The 18,813-nt window shown below is 42.4% G+C and overlaps 1 protein-coding gene across 2 annotated transcripts in view; it reads right to left on the bottom strand.

Annotated features, from left to right (window-relative positions):
• Nucleotides 1-807: 807 nt before the first annotated feature.
• Nucleotides 808-18,813, bottom strand: part of RNF144B (ring finger protein 144B) — a 135,984-nt gene continuing 117,978 nt past the window's right edge. For both annotated transcript variants that reach the window (XM_069730850.1, XM_069730851.1), the window contains 3 exons: nucleotides 7,218-7,362; nucleotides 2,705-2,794; nucleotides 808-1,599 (listed from right to left, as the gene is read on the bottom strand). In XM_069730850.1, the coding sequence (XP_069586951.1) occupies nucleotides 1,456-1,599; nucleotides 2,705-2,794; nucleotides 7,218-7,362 (379 nt within the window). In that variant the 3' untranslated portion in view covers nucleotides 808-1,455. The remainder of the gene's footprint in view (nucleotides 1,600-2,704; nucleotides 2,795-7,217; nucleotides 7,363-18,813) is intronic.

The raw sequence follows: 18,813 nt of genomic DNA, 5'->3' as shown, positions 1-18,813 counted from the left end.
TTACGGGCACATGTCAGCTGTTCAAAACTTTGTCCCGGCTTTGATGCGGGCTCACCGCCGGAGTCCACATCAAAGAGGGGCTTCTGACCTCGGACGTACTATCCCGTCCGAGGTCAGAAAGGGGTTAAAATTTACTAAGTGATTTTACAAGAGGGTCTGACTGCTGGAAATATTTCCCTTTCTAGAATTCATCTTTGGAATTACGTCTCTGTTCTGCGAGTCTCTGTGCAAAGGAAATCTCAATAGGTGAGCTGACACCGCTCAAAAAATAGAACAGGAAAATTGAATCAGTCATTAATATGTCCCTAACCCATTTTTGGTAGTTATTACATAGATTCACTTCAGAAACCCAGTCAAAAAACTTGAAAATTTGTCAAACTTTTTTCATGATTCCTAATTTGCTAAATATTCTAATAAATTGCGATTTTCAGACTTATCCCTTTAATTTGATGTGTGTACATTGCATGCTGAAACAAACAGGCATTAATTTGAACCCCAAGTGTCATTACTAATCCATTGTGAAGCCAGTATGGCAATTTCCCCCCTCCCAAAAAAAACCTGCAGATTACCGTATTTCACATATGAAAATTTCACACGGATTTTAAACAGTGCTTCAGCTTTTATCAAACACGGATGAAAGTCAGGTCAAAAACACTTATAAAACATAGGCCTTTTTTGCGCAACAGAAAATCATGAGCACCAGAATGAGGCTTTTGGCGACTTCAAATTGGGGATCCTGCTCTAAAACTAATTTACATTATAATAGTATTTATTGTACACACAAATCCAAACCTAAATGCAGTCAAATTAAGTTTTCCAAATCTGGACAGAATTTATTTAAAATTTCATACAAAAAAGATCTTAGTGAAAGGAATATTTTGTGTACATGAATTCACAAAAACATACAGTAATATTTCTCCACCTGTGCAGATTTATTGTAAAATATTATAATTATTAAACTATATGTAACATTTAGCACAAACATTTTTTTTAAAAACATTTTTATTTTTTCATTAAATTACCTAGGCATACTGTGCCGTGAAAAAGCTCTGATCCCAACGCACATTGTTGCCAATAAGAAATATCTCCCTAACAAAGGAAACCATAAAAATATCAAATTTTAAACTTAAGACACAAAAAGTTAAAAATTGCAAATGAAAACCAAATCCCTTTGGTACCAGATTTCATCAACCTCTTTGAAATATAAAAATAGTTTTATATGGATATCCTAAAGAACAAAACAGAAAAATAGCATAAAATGTCAATACTCTGCACATTATGTAAAACTGTTTCCAAAACAGTACAGCATTTAAGTAAAATGCAAAAAATTATATAAAGTTTTATTAATATTTTCTGTTCCCATATAAAGCTGCTTATTCATATCAAGACCCCGAATGGAATAATCCAAGTGAGCGATTAATTAAACCTCTGACAAAGATAAGAGTTCTGTCTGGATTATGTAGTTGGCGTTGGGGCATGTTTCCTCTTTTTTCCCTTACAGGACTTGCAGACACAGCAGATTATGCACGGTGATGCTAAAAGCAGTAAAGGCGATGTCACAATTGCAATGATACCTAGGCCAACAAGGATACCCACAACCTGTAATGAAAAAAGAAAAAAGAAAAAACTAAATTACATTTGAATTTTAGAGATTCAGCTCACATGAAATGACTTTCTAATTCAGCACAGGAAATGTAAAATTAGTGTCATCGCTTGATTTATCTACTTAGAAAAACGTGCAGAAGGTTTTTGCATTTCATTTTGAGATTTTAAAATCAATACACAAATCCTGAAAAATCTATTTAAAAAGGGACATCAGAGCACCATCTTTGGTTATAGCACAGGTTCATGAAAAATCAGTCCGTTTATTTGAGATATCAGCAAGAATCTCTACACTGTTGACTAGGTCAAGACTATGGGACTGACCGAAATAGCCAAGTACTGTGCTCAGCTGTTTCCCATGGTCCCATAGTTGGTCGTAGTATAGTTGATGAAACCTTACTACTGAGAACTTGCCCCATCACTAGATTGGGGGCCTAGAGCTCCCCATTTCTCTGTTGCTGCAGAGATCAAGGGTGCACGATGCCACTTTATTCAGAGCCTCTTCATTTGCCTTCTAATTGTGAAAACCCTCTTTAAAAGGGTTTTCTCCACGAACAAAAGTTGATTTTAATTAATAGATCTTGGAATAAGGACTTCCACAATTAGATGTGTTTAAAGAAATATTTTCCTGTGCTGAGATAACCTTATAAATGTGCCCCTGCTGTGTAATGGCAGTGTCTGACGGTACAGGGACATGGTCTGATCATACCACAGCTTCTGGGCAAGGCGGGTGTGGAAAAACTATACAGACATTACAGCATGGGATCACAGCTGATTCTTTGAAGTAAAACATTGTTTAAAAACAAGCAGAGAAATGTTTTACCTCACAAAAAGAATCAGCTGTGATCCCGTGCGGTCCTGTCTGTATAAGGGCAAAACCGTATTGTCATCGGGAGCCATGCATGATCTTATTTAACTTGGCAGCAACAGCCTGGCACTAATTATTGCAAAACAATATGTAGCCACAGTAACCTGTTTGATCTATAAAATGTGGTCACTAAGTATAATAGAACTTTTTTTATATGAATAAATGTAGTTATGTTTGAAGAGAACCTGAAATGTTGACGACTGTTGCAATATGTGCACATTTCTGAACAAATACCTGGGTTCTGTTCCACATAACCGACGCTCTTGAATGTCCAAGTTTGTTCCTACAAGGACCTTTGTCATAATGCCGTAGAAAAATATCATTCTGAAAAATAAGTAATAAATCTCATAATACGCAAAGCCATAAAATAGGATGATTGGTTTAGTTGAGCAACAAAGAGGAAGAGTCATTATTTTAGATATCAACATCTTTGTTGTCAAAAGACACTAAACTGAAGCAAGCTTAACAGTGCCTGAATCCTTAGCAACAGTACACTGTCTTGGTATTTTCTCATTCCGATATTTTTTATTAAACATTTTTGAAATTTTAACATTGCATTTTGTAGAAAATAATAAGCTTCTCAATTAGGGAAGTGGGGGTGGGAAGAGGGAGGGAAGGGAGGAGGAAAAGGATATGGGGAGAGGGAAAGCGAGACAGGTATATGACATAGTATCTACACCTGAAAAAGAAAAGACAGACATACATATGCTTAAAATTAGCCAAAAGTCAGTTGCTTGAATTCCATACCTGAAAGAGACATACATATGCCTATTATATTAGCCAAATGTCAGTTGCTTGTATTTCGTACCTGGGAGAAAAAAAGAATATCGCAACTGACATCCGGCACTATGTGCCAGATTGCCTTGTGCAGGCGTGTACTATGGAGGACAGAAAATGAACTACAATCCAATATTGCAGCCAGCGGGTAAGGAAAGGGTGGATGAAACACCCAAAAACCCCGCCTCTATGGCTGAAGATTGTTCCCTCCAAATTCAGGTGACAGTGTCCCTTTAACATGACATTTTTACTATTGATGCTGTATAGGCAGCATCAATAGTAAATAGTTGGGGACACACAGGGTTAATAGCAGCGGTAACTGAGTGCGTTACACCGCGGGCCGTTACCGCTGCCATTAACCCTGTGTGAGCGGTCAGTGGAGGGGATTACGGAGCGGGCGCCGGGCAGCGAGTGCAGGGGAGTAGGGGAGGGACTAATCGAACTGTGCCCGTCGCTGATTGGTCACGGCAGCCATGACAGGCAGCTGCCGAGACCAATCAGCGAATGAATAACCGTGACAGGACAGCCAGACAGACGGAAGTGACCCTTAGACAATGATGTATATAGATATATATATATATATAGATGATGTTATAATTCTTGTATATCTAATTTTTTTCCCCTTCTTTCTCCTGCCTTAAAGGGAAGGTGCCATCAAAAAAAAAAAAAAATTTCCCAGCAATTGAAAACATTTTTAAAGAATTAATGTTCACATTTTCTTAAAAAACATTATAATTTGTTTATAATTTAGTAAAATATGAAAAATTTGGAAAGGTTTGGCATTTCCACTTTTAAACACTAGGGGGAGCAGCTGCTGAAATTTGACAAAAACCTAGTGTACAACTATCTCACATTAATGCACTGCAGTAAATATGGGCGGAGTCTGCTGACATGTGTGATGTCTCCTCTCCTCCCCTTCTGGGTGTTTGCTAAGGGATTAGAGAGGATGATATTCAGGAAACCAGTGAGCAGCCATTTTGTTGGTGATTGCAAAGTTATACTGACAAGTAGACAGTCACCGAGGATGGCAGGCAGCAAGGATTCTGGGAAATATATGTGGTGGAGGGAGCAGGGTGACAGCAGTGCAGAGTATTTCAGGATAGCAGTGTGCTGGTCTATGGGGGGCACCCTGTTTGGTGCGCGGAGCAGCCAGGGATTGTACATAGAGCGCTGTCTTTTATACACATGGATGGACAGTCTCCTCAGAAATCCAGGAAACATTTCTGCGGACTGATAGCCTGTTCTGATCCAGACTTTGCATGCAGACCCCAATCCCCTCCTCAGATCCTGTCCTGGCGATGTGTGAAAGCGAGGCGACAGGCGCAGTCTGGGGTGATGCTGGGGGGAAATGTAGCCATATAGTAATGATAAAAATGAGACCCCTCTCTTCAGCTGCCTCACCAGCCCTGACTGCACCTAATTGGAGGTCATGCTGCCCCCTCTATTACCCCAGACCCGCGTGCAGGTGCTCAGCTAGAACCACCCTAGAATGGGTCCTCTTATTGAAGATAATACTGCCATAGTGTTCTCACATAATACCGCCATAGTGTTCTCACATAATGCCACCATATAGATCACACAATACCGCCAGTGTTCTCACATAATACCACCATATAGATCACACATAAAGCCGCCTCATACATCTCACATAATACCGCCATATAGATCACACATAATACCACCACATACATCTCAGATAATACCGCCACATAATACCACCATATAGATCACACATAATACCACCACATACGTCTCAGATAATACCGCCACATAATATCGCCATATAGATCACACAATACCACCACATACGTCTCAGATAATACCGCCATATACATCTCACATAATACCGCCACATAGTACACACAATACCACCATATAATTTTCACATAATACCGCCACATATCACATATAATCCCACAATCTAGTTCTCATATACTGTCGTATAGCTTTTACATCATTCCACAATACTGATCAAAATAATACCGCCATATAGATCACATATAATACAGCCATAGATCTCACAATGCCATAATACAGCATGACCGCAGCTGCTCCTGTTATTGCACGCACTGAGCTGTGTGTGCAATGGGGAAAGACATGCAGGGGGGAGAGGACTGCATAGGAGAGGATTAGATACACAGCTCAGCAGACAGTATCACACAGGATAGGATTAGATACACAGCTCAGCAGTCAGTATCACACAGGATAGGATTAGATACACAGGGCGGCAGTCAGTATCACACGATAGGATTAGATACATGGCTCAGCAGTCAGCATCACACAGGATAGGATTAGATACACAGGGCGGCAGTCAGTATCACACAGGATAGGATTAGATACATGGCTCAGCAGTCAGCATCACACAGGATAGGATTAGATACACAGGGCGGCAGTCAGTATCACACAGGATAGGATTAGATACATGGCTCAGCAGTCAGTATCACACAGGATAGGATTAGATACAGGGCTCAGCAGACAGTATCACACAGGATAGGATTAGATACACGGCTCAGCAGACAGTATCACACAGGATAGGATTAGATACACGGCTCAGCAGTCAGTATCACACAGGATAGGATTAGATACACGGCTCGGCAGTCAGTATGGCACAGGAGAGAATTAGATACACACGGCGGCAGTCAGTATCACACAGGATAGGATTAGATACATGGCTCAGCAGTCAGTATCACACAGGATAGGATTAGATACATGGCTCAGCAGTCAGTATCACACAGGATAGGATTAGATACATGGCTCAGCAGTCAGTATCACACAGGATAGGATTAGATACAGGGCTCAGCAGACAGTATCACACAGGATAGGATTAGATACACGGCTCAGCAGACAGTATCACACAGGATAGGATTAGATACACGGCTCAGCAGACAGTATCACACAGGATAGGATTAGATACACGGCTCAGCAGTCAGTATCACACAGGATAGGATTAGATACACGGCTCGGCAGTCAGTATGGCACAGGAGAGAATTAGATACACACGGCGGCAGTCAGTATCACACAGGATAGGATTAGATGCATGGCTCAGCAGTCAGTATCACACAGGAGAGAATTAAATACACGGCCGGCAGACAGTATCACACAGCAGAGGATGCACAGGCACACTTCTATCTGCCCTGCTGAGAGCAGAGCAAAGTACTGTAGTGCCCATGTACCGGCTTTACTTCCAGGTCATTAGCGCTCTTTGTCCTTTTCGGGACATGCACACTAGAGTACTTTGCTTGGATGACGTAGGACACGTCATCCACACAAAGCAGAGAAGGAGGACCGCAATTGTAAGGAGAGAGGAGGCACTGAACCACCCTAAGTTTATAAAAGCTACTTTGGGGGATCTGCAGACTGGATTTGGGACTTTTTACAGCATTCCAATAATCTGTAAATAAAATATACAAACAACCCTAATGGTGGTGGCCATACTTTGAATGGGAAAAACGTGGTGACAAGTTCCTTTTAAATCCTATAATTCTATGCTCCCAATGAGGTGCACCAGGCTAGGTGTGCTGTAAATCCAGGAAATGCTGTCTGCTCAGTCACTTATTCTGGAGACCGATAATCCAAGTCTATCTGAGAGAAACTTAAGAACACATGCTGCTAACTGCAAGTATATTGGGTTGCTCTTCACAACTGTTGCTTTATTTAACTGGACTGGGACCATCTCAGCCTTATCTAAAAAATTGGGGACTGATATTTTTTAGTTAGCATCAGGACAAGGCTAGAGATTGTGCATTTAGATTTGTTTTCTGTGATATGCAACCTGTGGAATGAAACTGAGAAAAAGGCAAATGGTAACAGATTACTGTCTTGAGTCCTGATTTTGTGCCACAACCAGACTACGCTCTACCTTTTACACCAGGAAAAAAGGATCCAATGAGAGTTTTTCCCACAGGCTGACTGTATATATTGTGAATGTAGCATAGTCATGTAACAGTAATACCAGTAGGTGAATACTTACATCAAGGTTTTGCAAGCAGTACCAACAGAATGTGTGTTTGCAGTTTTTGCACATCATTTGTGCACAGCCTTCATTCCTCTCAATATAAATATGACAAACTGGGCATTGCTTGATACAAGCATCTTCATCTGCACAAACAAGGACTCTGGGGAAAAAAAAACACAGTGGCCAAATTAATGATTTCACAAAGGCATCTCACAACATTGAAATATTGTAATCACAGAGTTAATAGTCTGCTACATATAACATCAAAGGTTGTACTGAATTCACACCAATTATATTGGTCAGGGTATAGTAGCGCTTTTTTAGGTTGTTTTTATTCGCGCAGTGTTTTTTGTTCCCCTCCCCCCTCCTCCAAACAAAGCATGCAGTTTACATTTAAGGTCACTTTTAACTATAGACTTTCATTTTAAAGGGAACCAGTCATCTGATTCTTGCTGCCCTTATGAATCAGACACCAGGTCAGTTGCAGACATGAAGAGCCGGCGTCAGCACCCGGCGTACCCGGGCAAGTGTCGGGGCCCTGGCGAGACAGGGGGCCAATTCAGGGCCGGCGTTAGGGGCAGGCAGCTGCCTAGGGCCCCCGCTCCCCCAGGGGCCCTCAGCTAGTGGCGCATCACGCAGCCGCTATGGGGCCTCTGTGAGGCAAGGGGGCCCGCCTGTCGCCAGCACCAACTCCCCCGCCACATTGAACTATACCAGCATCTGCCAGTAAAGTTCAAAGCAAGTCATGGAGGAGAGAGCGTCACCTGACGCTCCATCTCCCATCATTCCCCACTCTGACACTGCCGCTGCGGGTGCGCGATGACATCATCGCGCACTCGTTGTGTCAGGCAGTGCAGCGGCAGCCGCCCAGACCAGAGCTGGGAGCAGCGCGGGCATGTTGAGGTGAGGAGTGTTTTTATTTGTTTTGTAACTACAACAGTGACTACTGGACTATGGGACCATTCTTGGGGGAGGGGGGCTGTGCTATATACTACATGTCTGTGTTATATACTACGTGGGCTGTGCTATATACTACATGACTGTTCTATATACTACGTGGGCCGTGTTATATTCTATGTGGCTGTGCTATATACTATATGGACTGCTTATATACTACATGGGCAGTGTTATATACTATGCTTTGCAAAAAAGAAAAAAAGAGCAATAACCACACATCCCAAAATCATACGTTGATCTAAAGCCGCTAGGCAAAAATTAATATAACTGAATATGAGGTTTTCAGTTTAACATTCTGATCAGACTGTATGAAGCCCACTGCCCCTTCACGGCAAACCTCGTAGTGGGTCCTATCGCCCTAACGGAGCGGAGCCGTGCGGCGCCCACCGCCACAGCGGCCATGCACCAGCAGGGCGGACGGCCTGTTGCCCCACAGCACCCATGCTGCAAGACTGAGACCCCAAGACTCCAGACCGCGCCGCCCCACCAGCACAAAGCAAGTGTTATATACTACATGGCTGTTCTATATACTACGTGGACTGTGTTATATACTATGTGGGCTGTTCTATATACTACATGTCTGTGCTATATACTACATGGCTGTGCTATATACTACATGGGCTGTTATATGCTACGTGGGCTGTGCTATATACTACATGGCTGTTCTATATACTACGTGGGCTGTTATGTATTTCGTGGCTGTTATATGCTACGTGGGCTATTCTATATACTAAGTGGGCTGTGTTATATACTACGTGGGCTGTGTTATATAATATGTGGCTGTGCTATATACTATATGGGCTGTTATATGCTACGTGGGCTGTGCTATTTACTACGTGGCTGTGCTATATGCTACGTGGGCTGTTATATACTACATGGCTGTGTTATATGCTACATGGCTGTGTTATATGCGATCATGAATCGTGGTATGTGTTAAGGGTGGGGCCCACTGAGACTCTTTCGCCCGGGGCCCAAAAAAACCTGGAGCCGGCCCTGCAGACATGTAAAATATATGGACAAAAATGTTGGAATATCTACTGTGGAGACAGAGCATTGTATCTTAATTAACCAGACGTTTATATTTAGCAAGCCAGAAAGAATATACTTATCTATATGTTGACTTTAGAATGTGTGTTTCTGGTTGGTCAAGAAAACACTTTTGCTTGTGCAAGTCTGTAATATTGTTTTGTAAGTTGACATTTGATGTAACATACTGTGCCCTTATCCTGGATGACTAGTGATGTTTGCTGATATGCAAATGCCCTCTGTGTATGCCACCTAATGAAGCTAGGAGTGAAATGCGAGTAAAGGTACCTTCACACTAAGCGATGCTGCAGCGATACCGACAACGATGTCGATCGCTGCAGCGTCGGTTTGGTCGCTGGAGAGCTGTCACACAGACAGCTCTCCAGCAACCAACGATCCCGAGGTCCCCGGTAACCAGGGTAAACATCTGGTTACTAAGCGCAGGGCAGCGCTTAGTAACCCGATGTTTACCATGGTTACCAGCGTAAACGTTAAAAAAACAAACACTACATACTTACCTTCAGCTGTCTGTCCTCCGGCGCTCTGCTTTCCTCTGCACTGTCAGCGCCGGTCAGCAGAGCGGTGACGTCACCGCTGTGCTTTCCGGCTGCCCGGCGCTGACACAGGATGCAGGAGGAGTGCAGAGAAGCAGAGCGCCGGGGACAGACAGCTGAAGGTAAGTATGTAGTGTTTGTTTTTTTAACGTTTACGCTGGTAACCAGGGTAAACATCGGGTTACTAAGCGCGGCCCTGCGCTTAGTAACCCGATGTTTACTCTGGTTACCAGTGAAGACATCGCTGGATCGGCGTCACACACGCCGATCCAGCGATATCAGCGGGAGATCCAGCGACGAAATAAAGTTCTGGACTTTCCTCAGCGACCAACGATCTCCCAGCAGGGGCCTGATCGTTGGTCGCTGTCACACAACGATTTCCTTAACGATATCGTTGCTACGTCACAAAAAGCAACGATATGGTTAACGATATCGTTATGTGTGAAGGTACCTTAAGGGCTGGTGGACCAATGCACGTTCATTATCCTTATTGTGGACATACCACTTAAAGGGAACCTGTCACCCCGTTTTTTGAGATTGAGCTATAAATACTGTTAAATAGGGCCTGCGCTGTGCGTTACTATAGTGTATGTAGTGTACCCTGATTCCCCATGTATGCTGAGAAATACATTACCAAAGTCGCCGTTTTCGCCTGTCAATCAGGCTGGTCTGGTCAGGTGGGCGTGTTCACAGCGCTCTTTTCTTCCCCAGCTTTCCGTTGGTGGCGTAGTGGTGTGCGCATGTCCAGAGTTCCGACTTCCCTGCGCCCACGTGAAGACACAGCGCGCGATCTGCGCTGTAATCCCTTGCATCGGTGGGGGCGGCCATCTTCCTGGGGCCGCGCGTGCGCAGATGGAGTGCTCTGCTGCACGGGGCTTCAGGAAAATGGCCGCGGGATGCCGCGCGTGCGCATTAGAGATCGCGGCGGCCATTTTCCCAAAGCCGAGCAAATGTTTTTGCCGCATGTATGTTTTTCAAAATTTTTAATTATATATTAATAAAATGTTATATTTTATGAGACTTATTTTGCACTTGTCTCTTAGGTTGGTTTACAGATTTATCCTAGAGTTGTTTCTAAAATGTGTTTTCATTGCTGCTCATGTTTTGCTGGTATCTGTGTTATCTGCCTGTTTTGTGGTTCAATAAAGTATTGCCACACTATTTTACTCTCACCCTATGTTGTCTCAGTAGCGTTACACCCCCGTTAAAAGGACAGCGGGCATTTGGTGGGACAATCTCTGGTCAATGCAGATTCAGCTAGCAGACTGGGGCGCCTACACACCTACGCTCATAACCTAAAAGTTTTGAAACAGACACAAACTTTATGTTTTGGGTTTATTGTTAGCTTTTTTAACAAAGTGTGAGGCTTCAGTTCTTATAGTGGTAATTTGCTCTAACTCTAGAATGTTATGAAGAGTCATTGTTTGCCTTGAAGATTAACGCAAATCACAAAAACAATACATTTTTACTGAAGTTCAACCCTGCAACAAAACGACCTGCTTACATAACTTCAGTAACTTTCTCTTTAGCTCAGAAAAAAAGTGTTAACAAGGGTAAAAGGAGCTAATAATCTGTTATACTGATTGAATTATAAGTGCAAACTGCTGAACTAGACATTTGTCAAAGTTTTAAAAAACTTTTAAAAGCGCTTATAAAATTAACTCCAGTATACCATAGAAACATCTGAATGAAACAAAAATGATGAAGCAGCAAACTCAAAGCCAAAAATTTGTGTCACCCAAAACTTTTAGCCACGCCTGTGCACATTACATCTTCCCCTTCAAAATTCATAGGCATTCATTTATAGTTGGTTCCCCTTTGCAGCTATAACAGCTTCCACTTTTATGGGAAGGCTTTGTACAAGATTTGGGAATGTGTGTGTGAATTTTTGCCCATTTAGTGAGAAGAGTATTTGCAGTTCCAGAGTAAGGGGAATGCGCGGGAGAAATCTTGTCTGTGATTGTGGGAAGAGGAGATAAGAGGGGAGTAGAGAAGGAGATCTTGCGAGGATCGGAGGTTGCGTGCTGGTAGGTATCGGGAGACTAAGTCATAGATGTATGGAGGAGACAGGTTGTGGATGGCTTTGTATGCCATGGTTAGGGTTTTGAGCTGGAGTCTCTGGATAATGGGGAGCCAGTGCAGGGATTGACAGAGGGGAGAGGCCAGAGAAAAGCGAGAGAATAAGTGGATTAGTCGGGCAGCAGAGTTTAGAATAGATTGGAGAAAGTAGAGTGCTAGAGGGGAGGCCACAAAGAAGGAGGTTGCAGCAGTCAAGTCGGGAGATGAGGAGGGCATGCACTAGAGTTTTTGCAAACATTCTTGGTTGAGGAATGTATGGATCCGGGAAATATTTTTGAGTTGAAGTCGACAAAAAGTGGAAAGGGCTTGGATATGTGGTTAGAAGATGAGATCAGAGTCAAGGATTACCCAAAGGCAGCGAGCTTGTGGGACTGGGGAGAGTAAGCAGCGATTTACTTTAATGGATAGGTCTGTTGAGGGAGTTGAGTGAGATGGGGGAAAGAGGATTAATTCTGTTTTGTCCTTGTTAAGTTTTAGAAATCTAGTGCAGAAGAAGGATGAAATAGCAGACAGACATTGTGGGATTCTGGTTAGTAGGGTGGTGATATCTGGTCCAGAGAGGTAGACCTGTGTGTCATCAGCATAGAGGTGATACTGTAAGCTGTGAGATTCTATGAGCTGTCCCAGGCTAAAAGTGGTCCCAGGCCAAAAAGGTGTAAATGGAGAAGAGCAGGGGCCCTAGGACTGAACCTTGCGGGACCCCAAAAGAAAGGGGGGAGGTGAGTAGGTGGTGTGCGAGTGGGAGACGCTGAATGTTCGGTCTGTTAGGTATGACGAGATCCAAGATAGGGCCAAGTCTGTGATGCCAAGAGATGAGAGGATCTGTAGTAATAGGGAGTGGTCCACTGTGTTAAAGGCAGAGGACAGGTCTAGGGGGAGGAGGAGAAAGTAGTGTCCCTTGGCTTTAACAGTTAGTAGGTCATTGGTGACTTTAGTTAGGGCAGTTTCTGTGGTGCGATGCGTTTGGAAGCCAGATTGAAAGCTGTCGAAGAGGGAGCAGAAAGGGAGGTGGGAGTACAGTTTGAAATGCACATGTTGTTTCAGTAGTTTTGAGGCATAGGGGATAAGTGATATGGGGCGATAGCTAGATACAGAGGATGAGTCAAGAGACATCTTTTTGAGGATAGGTGTGATTGAGGCATGTTTGAAGCATGACGGGAAAACGCCAGTTAGTGATCAGTTGAAGAGATGGGTTAAAGTTGGTATGAAGACTGTCGTGAGGTTTGGGATGAAGTGGGATGGCATTGGGTCAAGTGCACAGGTGGTGAGATGTAATCTTGAGAGTAGGGTGGAAAGTTGATCTTCTGTGATGGTGGAGAAGTTGGTTTTGGAGGAGGAGGGCTGAGTAATTAGGAAGAGGGGTTGTGGGGGTTGTAGGCCAAAGCTTTCTCTGATACCATCACTTTTCTTCTTGAAAAATGAGGCAAAGTCTTCAGATGAGATGAGTGAAGAAAGAGGAGGTGCCTGGGTCCAGAAGAAGAGAATTGAAAGTGATGAATAGCTGTTTAGGATTGTGAGACAGGTAGGATATGAGAGATGAGAAGTAGGTTTGTTTTGCTGTGGCAAGTGTGGCCTTGAAAGTAGTGAGGGACTGTGAATGCGATGAAGTGCTCGTTGGAGTGTGATCTTTTCCATCTCCGCTCAGCAAGTCAGGTAGCCAGTCTCAGTTCTTTGGTGAGGCTGGTGTGCCAGGGTTTTCTGTTGATTTTGCGAGCTTTGGTATGTGCGAGAGGGGCAAACGATTCGAGAGCTGCAGCTATTGTGGTGTTCTATAAAGCGGCAGTGGCATCGGCATTGTGTAAGGAACTTGTGTCTGTAAGAGGTAGAAGGGATTCAGAAAGTAAATGTGGATCGAGGCGTTTAAGATTTCTGCGAGGGTGTGCAAGTTTGTGGGGTGGGGATTGTGGACCTTGAGAGGAGAGGGAAGAGAATGTAAGTAGGTTGTTGTCAGAAAGAGGTAGGGGCGAGTTACAGAGGATAGGGAGCAGAGGCAGGTATGGAGGAGGTCCAGTGTGTGGCCATCTTTGCAAGTGGCTGAAGGAGACCATTGAGCGAGGCCGAAAGAGGAACTGAGAGAAAGAAGTTTAGTGACAGCTGAGATTTAAGTCAATGGGAATGTTGAAGTCACCCATGATGATAGTGGGGATGTCAGCGGAGAGGGTAATGAAGTAGCCAGGTGGTGAAGTGGGCGAAGAAGGTGGTGGCTGGACCTGGGGCGGTAGATGACAGCCAGTTAAAGGTTGGTGGGGGAGTAGATGCGCACAGAGTGCACCTCAAAAGGAAGGGAGAGTAACAGGGTGGGATTGGGGTGAAAGAACAGTTATCTGACAGGAGAAAACCAACTCCTCTGCAAAGCTTGCTGCTTGGGAGGGGGGTGGTAAAGGTGAAATCCACCATATGAAAGTGCAGCTGGAGAGGCTGTGTCAGAGGGGTGAGTCAGGTTTCAGGGATAGCGAGGAAGGAAAGTTTGTTAGTAATAAAAAGATCATGGATGTAGGAAAGTTTGTTGCAGACAGAGCAAGCGTTCCATAGAGCTCCTGTTAGTGGTAAGTTCTGTGTTCATTTATCCTGGTCTCTTTAAATGCTTCCAATTCTTCCTTCTTTTCGGGATTGTAACTGATTGTGCAGTGAGAATTTAATTTAGCAAAATCTCTCATCCTCAATTGGCTGACTATGAATCCCTATGAATTTAGTTTACATTGTTCTTGCTGTGCACTTCATCCTGGCAGGGATCCATTTCCTGTCTGTCACCACAACTTGCTTTCTTCTGTGGTCCAAGGTGGAATGCAAACAGACATCACCTCTGCCCTAGGCGATGCGCGCTTACGAGACGCACTTCCCGGGTGGATGTGAGGTTGGATGATACCATGCATGGTAATACTACGAGATTCACATCAGGTTTCAGCTTTCATCCTTTTTTAAACTTTTTTTTGTTAGGTAGTAAGAAAGGTTAAAAGTTGATCAGCAATTTCTCATTTTTGCAACAAAATGTTTAAAACCATTTTTTTTTTTAGGGACCACATCACATTTGAAGTGACTGAGGGGGTCTATATGACAGAAAATGCCCAAAAGTGACACCACTCTAAAAACGGCATCCCTTCAAACCACATTGAAGAAGTTTAACCCTTCAGGTGTTTCAGAGAAACCTAAAGCAACGAACACGGAAAAAATGAACATTTAATTTTTTTTCTTTTTCACAAAAATTTTACTTTAGCCCTAAATTTTGTTTTGCAATTTCTTCTGAGCACGCTGATACCCCATATGTGGTGGAAGGCTACTGTTTGAGTGCATAGCAGAGATCGGAAGGGAATTAGCAGTTTGACTTTTTGTACGCAAAAATGGCTGGAAAGGAGTGAGCGCGTTGTCGCATTTGAAGAGCTACTGATATTCCTAAACAGTGGGAAAACGAAAAAAACCAAGACAAGTGACCCAATTTTGGAACCTACGCCCCATGAGGATTTTATACAGGGGTATAGTGAGCATTTTGAACCCACAGGTACTACACAGAGTTTAATAACATTAGGCCTTCATATTGAAACTTTTTTTTTTCCTTCACAACAATGTTAGCCCCAAATTTGTAATTTTCTCAATGGATAATAGGATGAAAACGGACCCCATAAATATTTAGGCAATTTCTCCTGAATGACACGATACCCCATATATGGTCAAAAACTTCTATTTGGGTACATGGCAGGGCTAAAAGGAAAGAGCACTGTCTGGAATAGATTGTGAATACCATTTCGCATTTAGAGAGCCCCAGACATGCGAAAACAGCAGAAACCCCATTTTGGAAACAAGATCCCTCAAGGAATTAATCTAGGGAGTACGGAGCATTTTTAGCAGACAGGTTATTCACGAAACTTTAACACATACAGATGCAAGAACAAGAAATTACATTATTTCCACTAAAATACTGTTTAGCACCAAATTTATAATTTACACTAGGTGTAATAGGAGAAATTGGACCCCACAATTTGTTAGGCAATTTCTCCCGAATGTGGAAGTAACCCATGTCATTGTACACTACTGTTTAAGCACACAGCAGGGATCGGATGGGAAAGAGCGCTACTTGGCAATAAGGACGCAGATTTCGCTTGAATAGGCTGTGGGCTCCATTAGCTGAGCCCATGAGCTGCCAAATCAGCAGAATCCCCCCCCCCCCCTCAGTTGACCCCATATTGGAAAATTCACTGCCTAAGGAGAAGAGGAAATATGACATTTCAGTGGTATATATGTAATTTTTGCATTTTCTGCAAATTTATCAGGTACACAAGGGTTAACAGGTGAAAATTGGACCTCAATTTATTGCGCAATTTATCACAAATGCAGTTAAGCCCAATATATCATCATAAATTACTGGTAGCTCACACGTCAGGGCGGAGAAGACATGAGTGCCATTTGGCTTTCTGCTAGAATAGTTTACAGGTGACATTTGTGGAGCCCCTAAGGTACCAGAACGGCAGAGAAACACCAAAAGTAACCCTACTGTAGAAACTGCACCCCTCAAGGAATTAATCTACAGCTCCAGTGACTATTTTATAATATCCATTTCTGGAGTATTGCAAATATGCCAGTTTAGTGACCATACATTGTGCCCCCCTATGTTGTATCAAGATTCTGCTTCGGGTGACATGCACCCCTTAAATAGTTAAATGCTCTCTCACCACTACAATAATGGCAAACATGTGGCAGTTTACTGTGGCTGGTTTTGTGGGGGATAAATTATGGTTTTTATTGGTAATATTTTGGGGTACATCATATTTTTCGATTCCTGTGGAATCACGTTATGCTCTACGCTAAGTACTTAAGCTACGGTTTCCATATAAATCCCACAAAAATGTGATTCAGACCAAACCCACAACGGAACCACCCACCATGTGGCAAATGGAGACACTTTCGGCTTCGTTTGACATTTGTGCCAGTGGAATCCATTTTATTTAGGCGTACAAAGATCTGTGGTAGCCCACACATGCGCTAAAGACACACCTAAAATGATGCAACACCGTTGTAACACAGAACAGTCCATAGAGATTTCATCTGCCTCATAAGTGACCGTTTCAATCAGGGGTTTTGTCTGAATAGAGGTCTTGGGAAATTTACATGGAAACCCCAATGTAAGAGGGCTACTATTAAAAGGTGCATCGGCCGTCATTAAGGGGTTAATTTGCTAGCACAACCGACCAGCAGTCCATAAATATCTGCTTGTATTATACAATGTTTGTTTTAGGAAAACTTTGGCACATTAACAAGCCGTGCCTCATCTAGAGCGCAATAATACACAACAATAGCTTTCATTAGACAAATATGCTTCTATTCTCCTAAACCAGAAAGACTGGTTGTGTGCCTGTTAATTACTGCTTTGTTATACTAAACATTTTGTCTTAGTAAACAGGAAAAATCTTGGAACATTCCAGAACAATATTTTTTCTATCTATCACTATCTGACTAGTGTTAGCAGCAAAACATACATCTACAGAACTGCCGCAAAAGCAGAAAGGAAGAAAAACACTTTCAGTGTAAATTTGGTCAGGCAGAATACATAACATTGTGGGCTATAGTTAGTGACACAAATGTGTAATTGGTGGAGAAAGCTAAATCAAGTTCAACCTACATCTTTTTGAAAAAAAAAAAAAAAAAAAAAAAATAATAAATAAATAAATAAATAAATAAATATATATATATATATATATATATATATATATATATATATATATATATATAGTATCTCGTTAGCCCCCATCCTGTGCCCCATCCATCGTTCCTGCAGTCTCCAGCCATTATCCCCATAGTTCTTACTGTACACGTGCTTTGGCAAAACTAATGTTTATTTGGTCCTGCCAATAAAGCTTCTTTGAATTTGAAATATATTCGATAGAGATAGATAGATAACTGGTCTCATACACTGCAGTGCATGAGACCGTCATTCCTCCCATCAGAACACCACGATGCGATTGCGTTGTTCTCGTAGTCTCCATGGAGACCCTCGACCCCAAAGATGGCAGAGGGGTCCTTCTGAGTCCTGCAGGGAAGGTGGTTTGCGACTGCCTGCTAAGAACAGGCGCTGACATGTCTCCTTCTCTGCCTGTCAGATGTTGATCTGATGCCCTGCAGTGCAGATCAGAGATCTGTCGCAATATAGTGGTGACCCATCCTTGGACAATGCAAAAAAGTAAAAAATAAATTTAAAAAGTAAAAATATTTTTGAAAAATTCCCAAAGAAAAAGAAAAATATTATTCCAATAAATACATGTAAAAAAAACATACAACAACAAACAAAAAGACACATATTTGGTATCGCCGCATCTGTAATGATCCGCTCTATAAAACTAAAAATATAAAGCTGCACTCTGGATTGTTTAGAATGGTACATCTAGAAAATTGGAACTGCATTACTGCCAGAGAACATTGGTTAAGTGCTACCTTTATGTACATGTGGAATTTTGGAAAATTGTAACAAAATATTGCTATAGGAAAATTTACAGTAAAAAGAAGGTACTTCGCACAAACTGGCCAATGTATATGAGCCCAATTGCAACATCAATGCGTACCTTATAGTTTGGTCCCTGTCCCGATAAAATACCTCTCTTGGACTAAAAAGCCTACAATATACGGGGCAGGAAGGAACCAGCTAGTTAAAACCATCTGAATCTGATGGTATTGGGCATATGGCACATGAGGTTTCTACAAACAGAAAAAACGGACAAGCACATATATAAAACTGTCCACTAGTTAATCCCTTCAGTGCACAACGTAAAAAAATATGTACGAACCGAGGCAAAAAACAAAACAATGCTTTATCATCATACTGCTGAACAAAAAGTGCAATAAAACGCAATCAAAAAGACGAATGTAAATAAAAATGGTACCGCTAAAAAAGTCATCTTGCGTTGCAAAAAACAAGCCGCCATACAGCTCCATCAGCAGAAAAATAAACATAGAATATAATGATATAAAAATAATTTTTGTTGTGTAAAAGCGCCAAAACATAAAAAAAA

The sequence above is a fragment of the Ranitomeya imitator genome, chromosome 6, assembly GCF_032444005.1.
Source record: "Ranitomeya imitator isolate aRanImi1 chromosome 6, aRanImi1.pri, whole genome shotgun sequence".
Lineage (NCBI taxonomy): Eukaryota > Metazoa > Chordata > Amphibia > Anura > Dendrobatidae > Ranitomeya > Ranitomeya imitator.
This window is presented reverse-complemented; position numbering and strand designations above follow the sequence as displayed.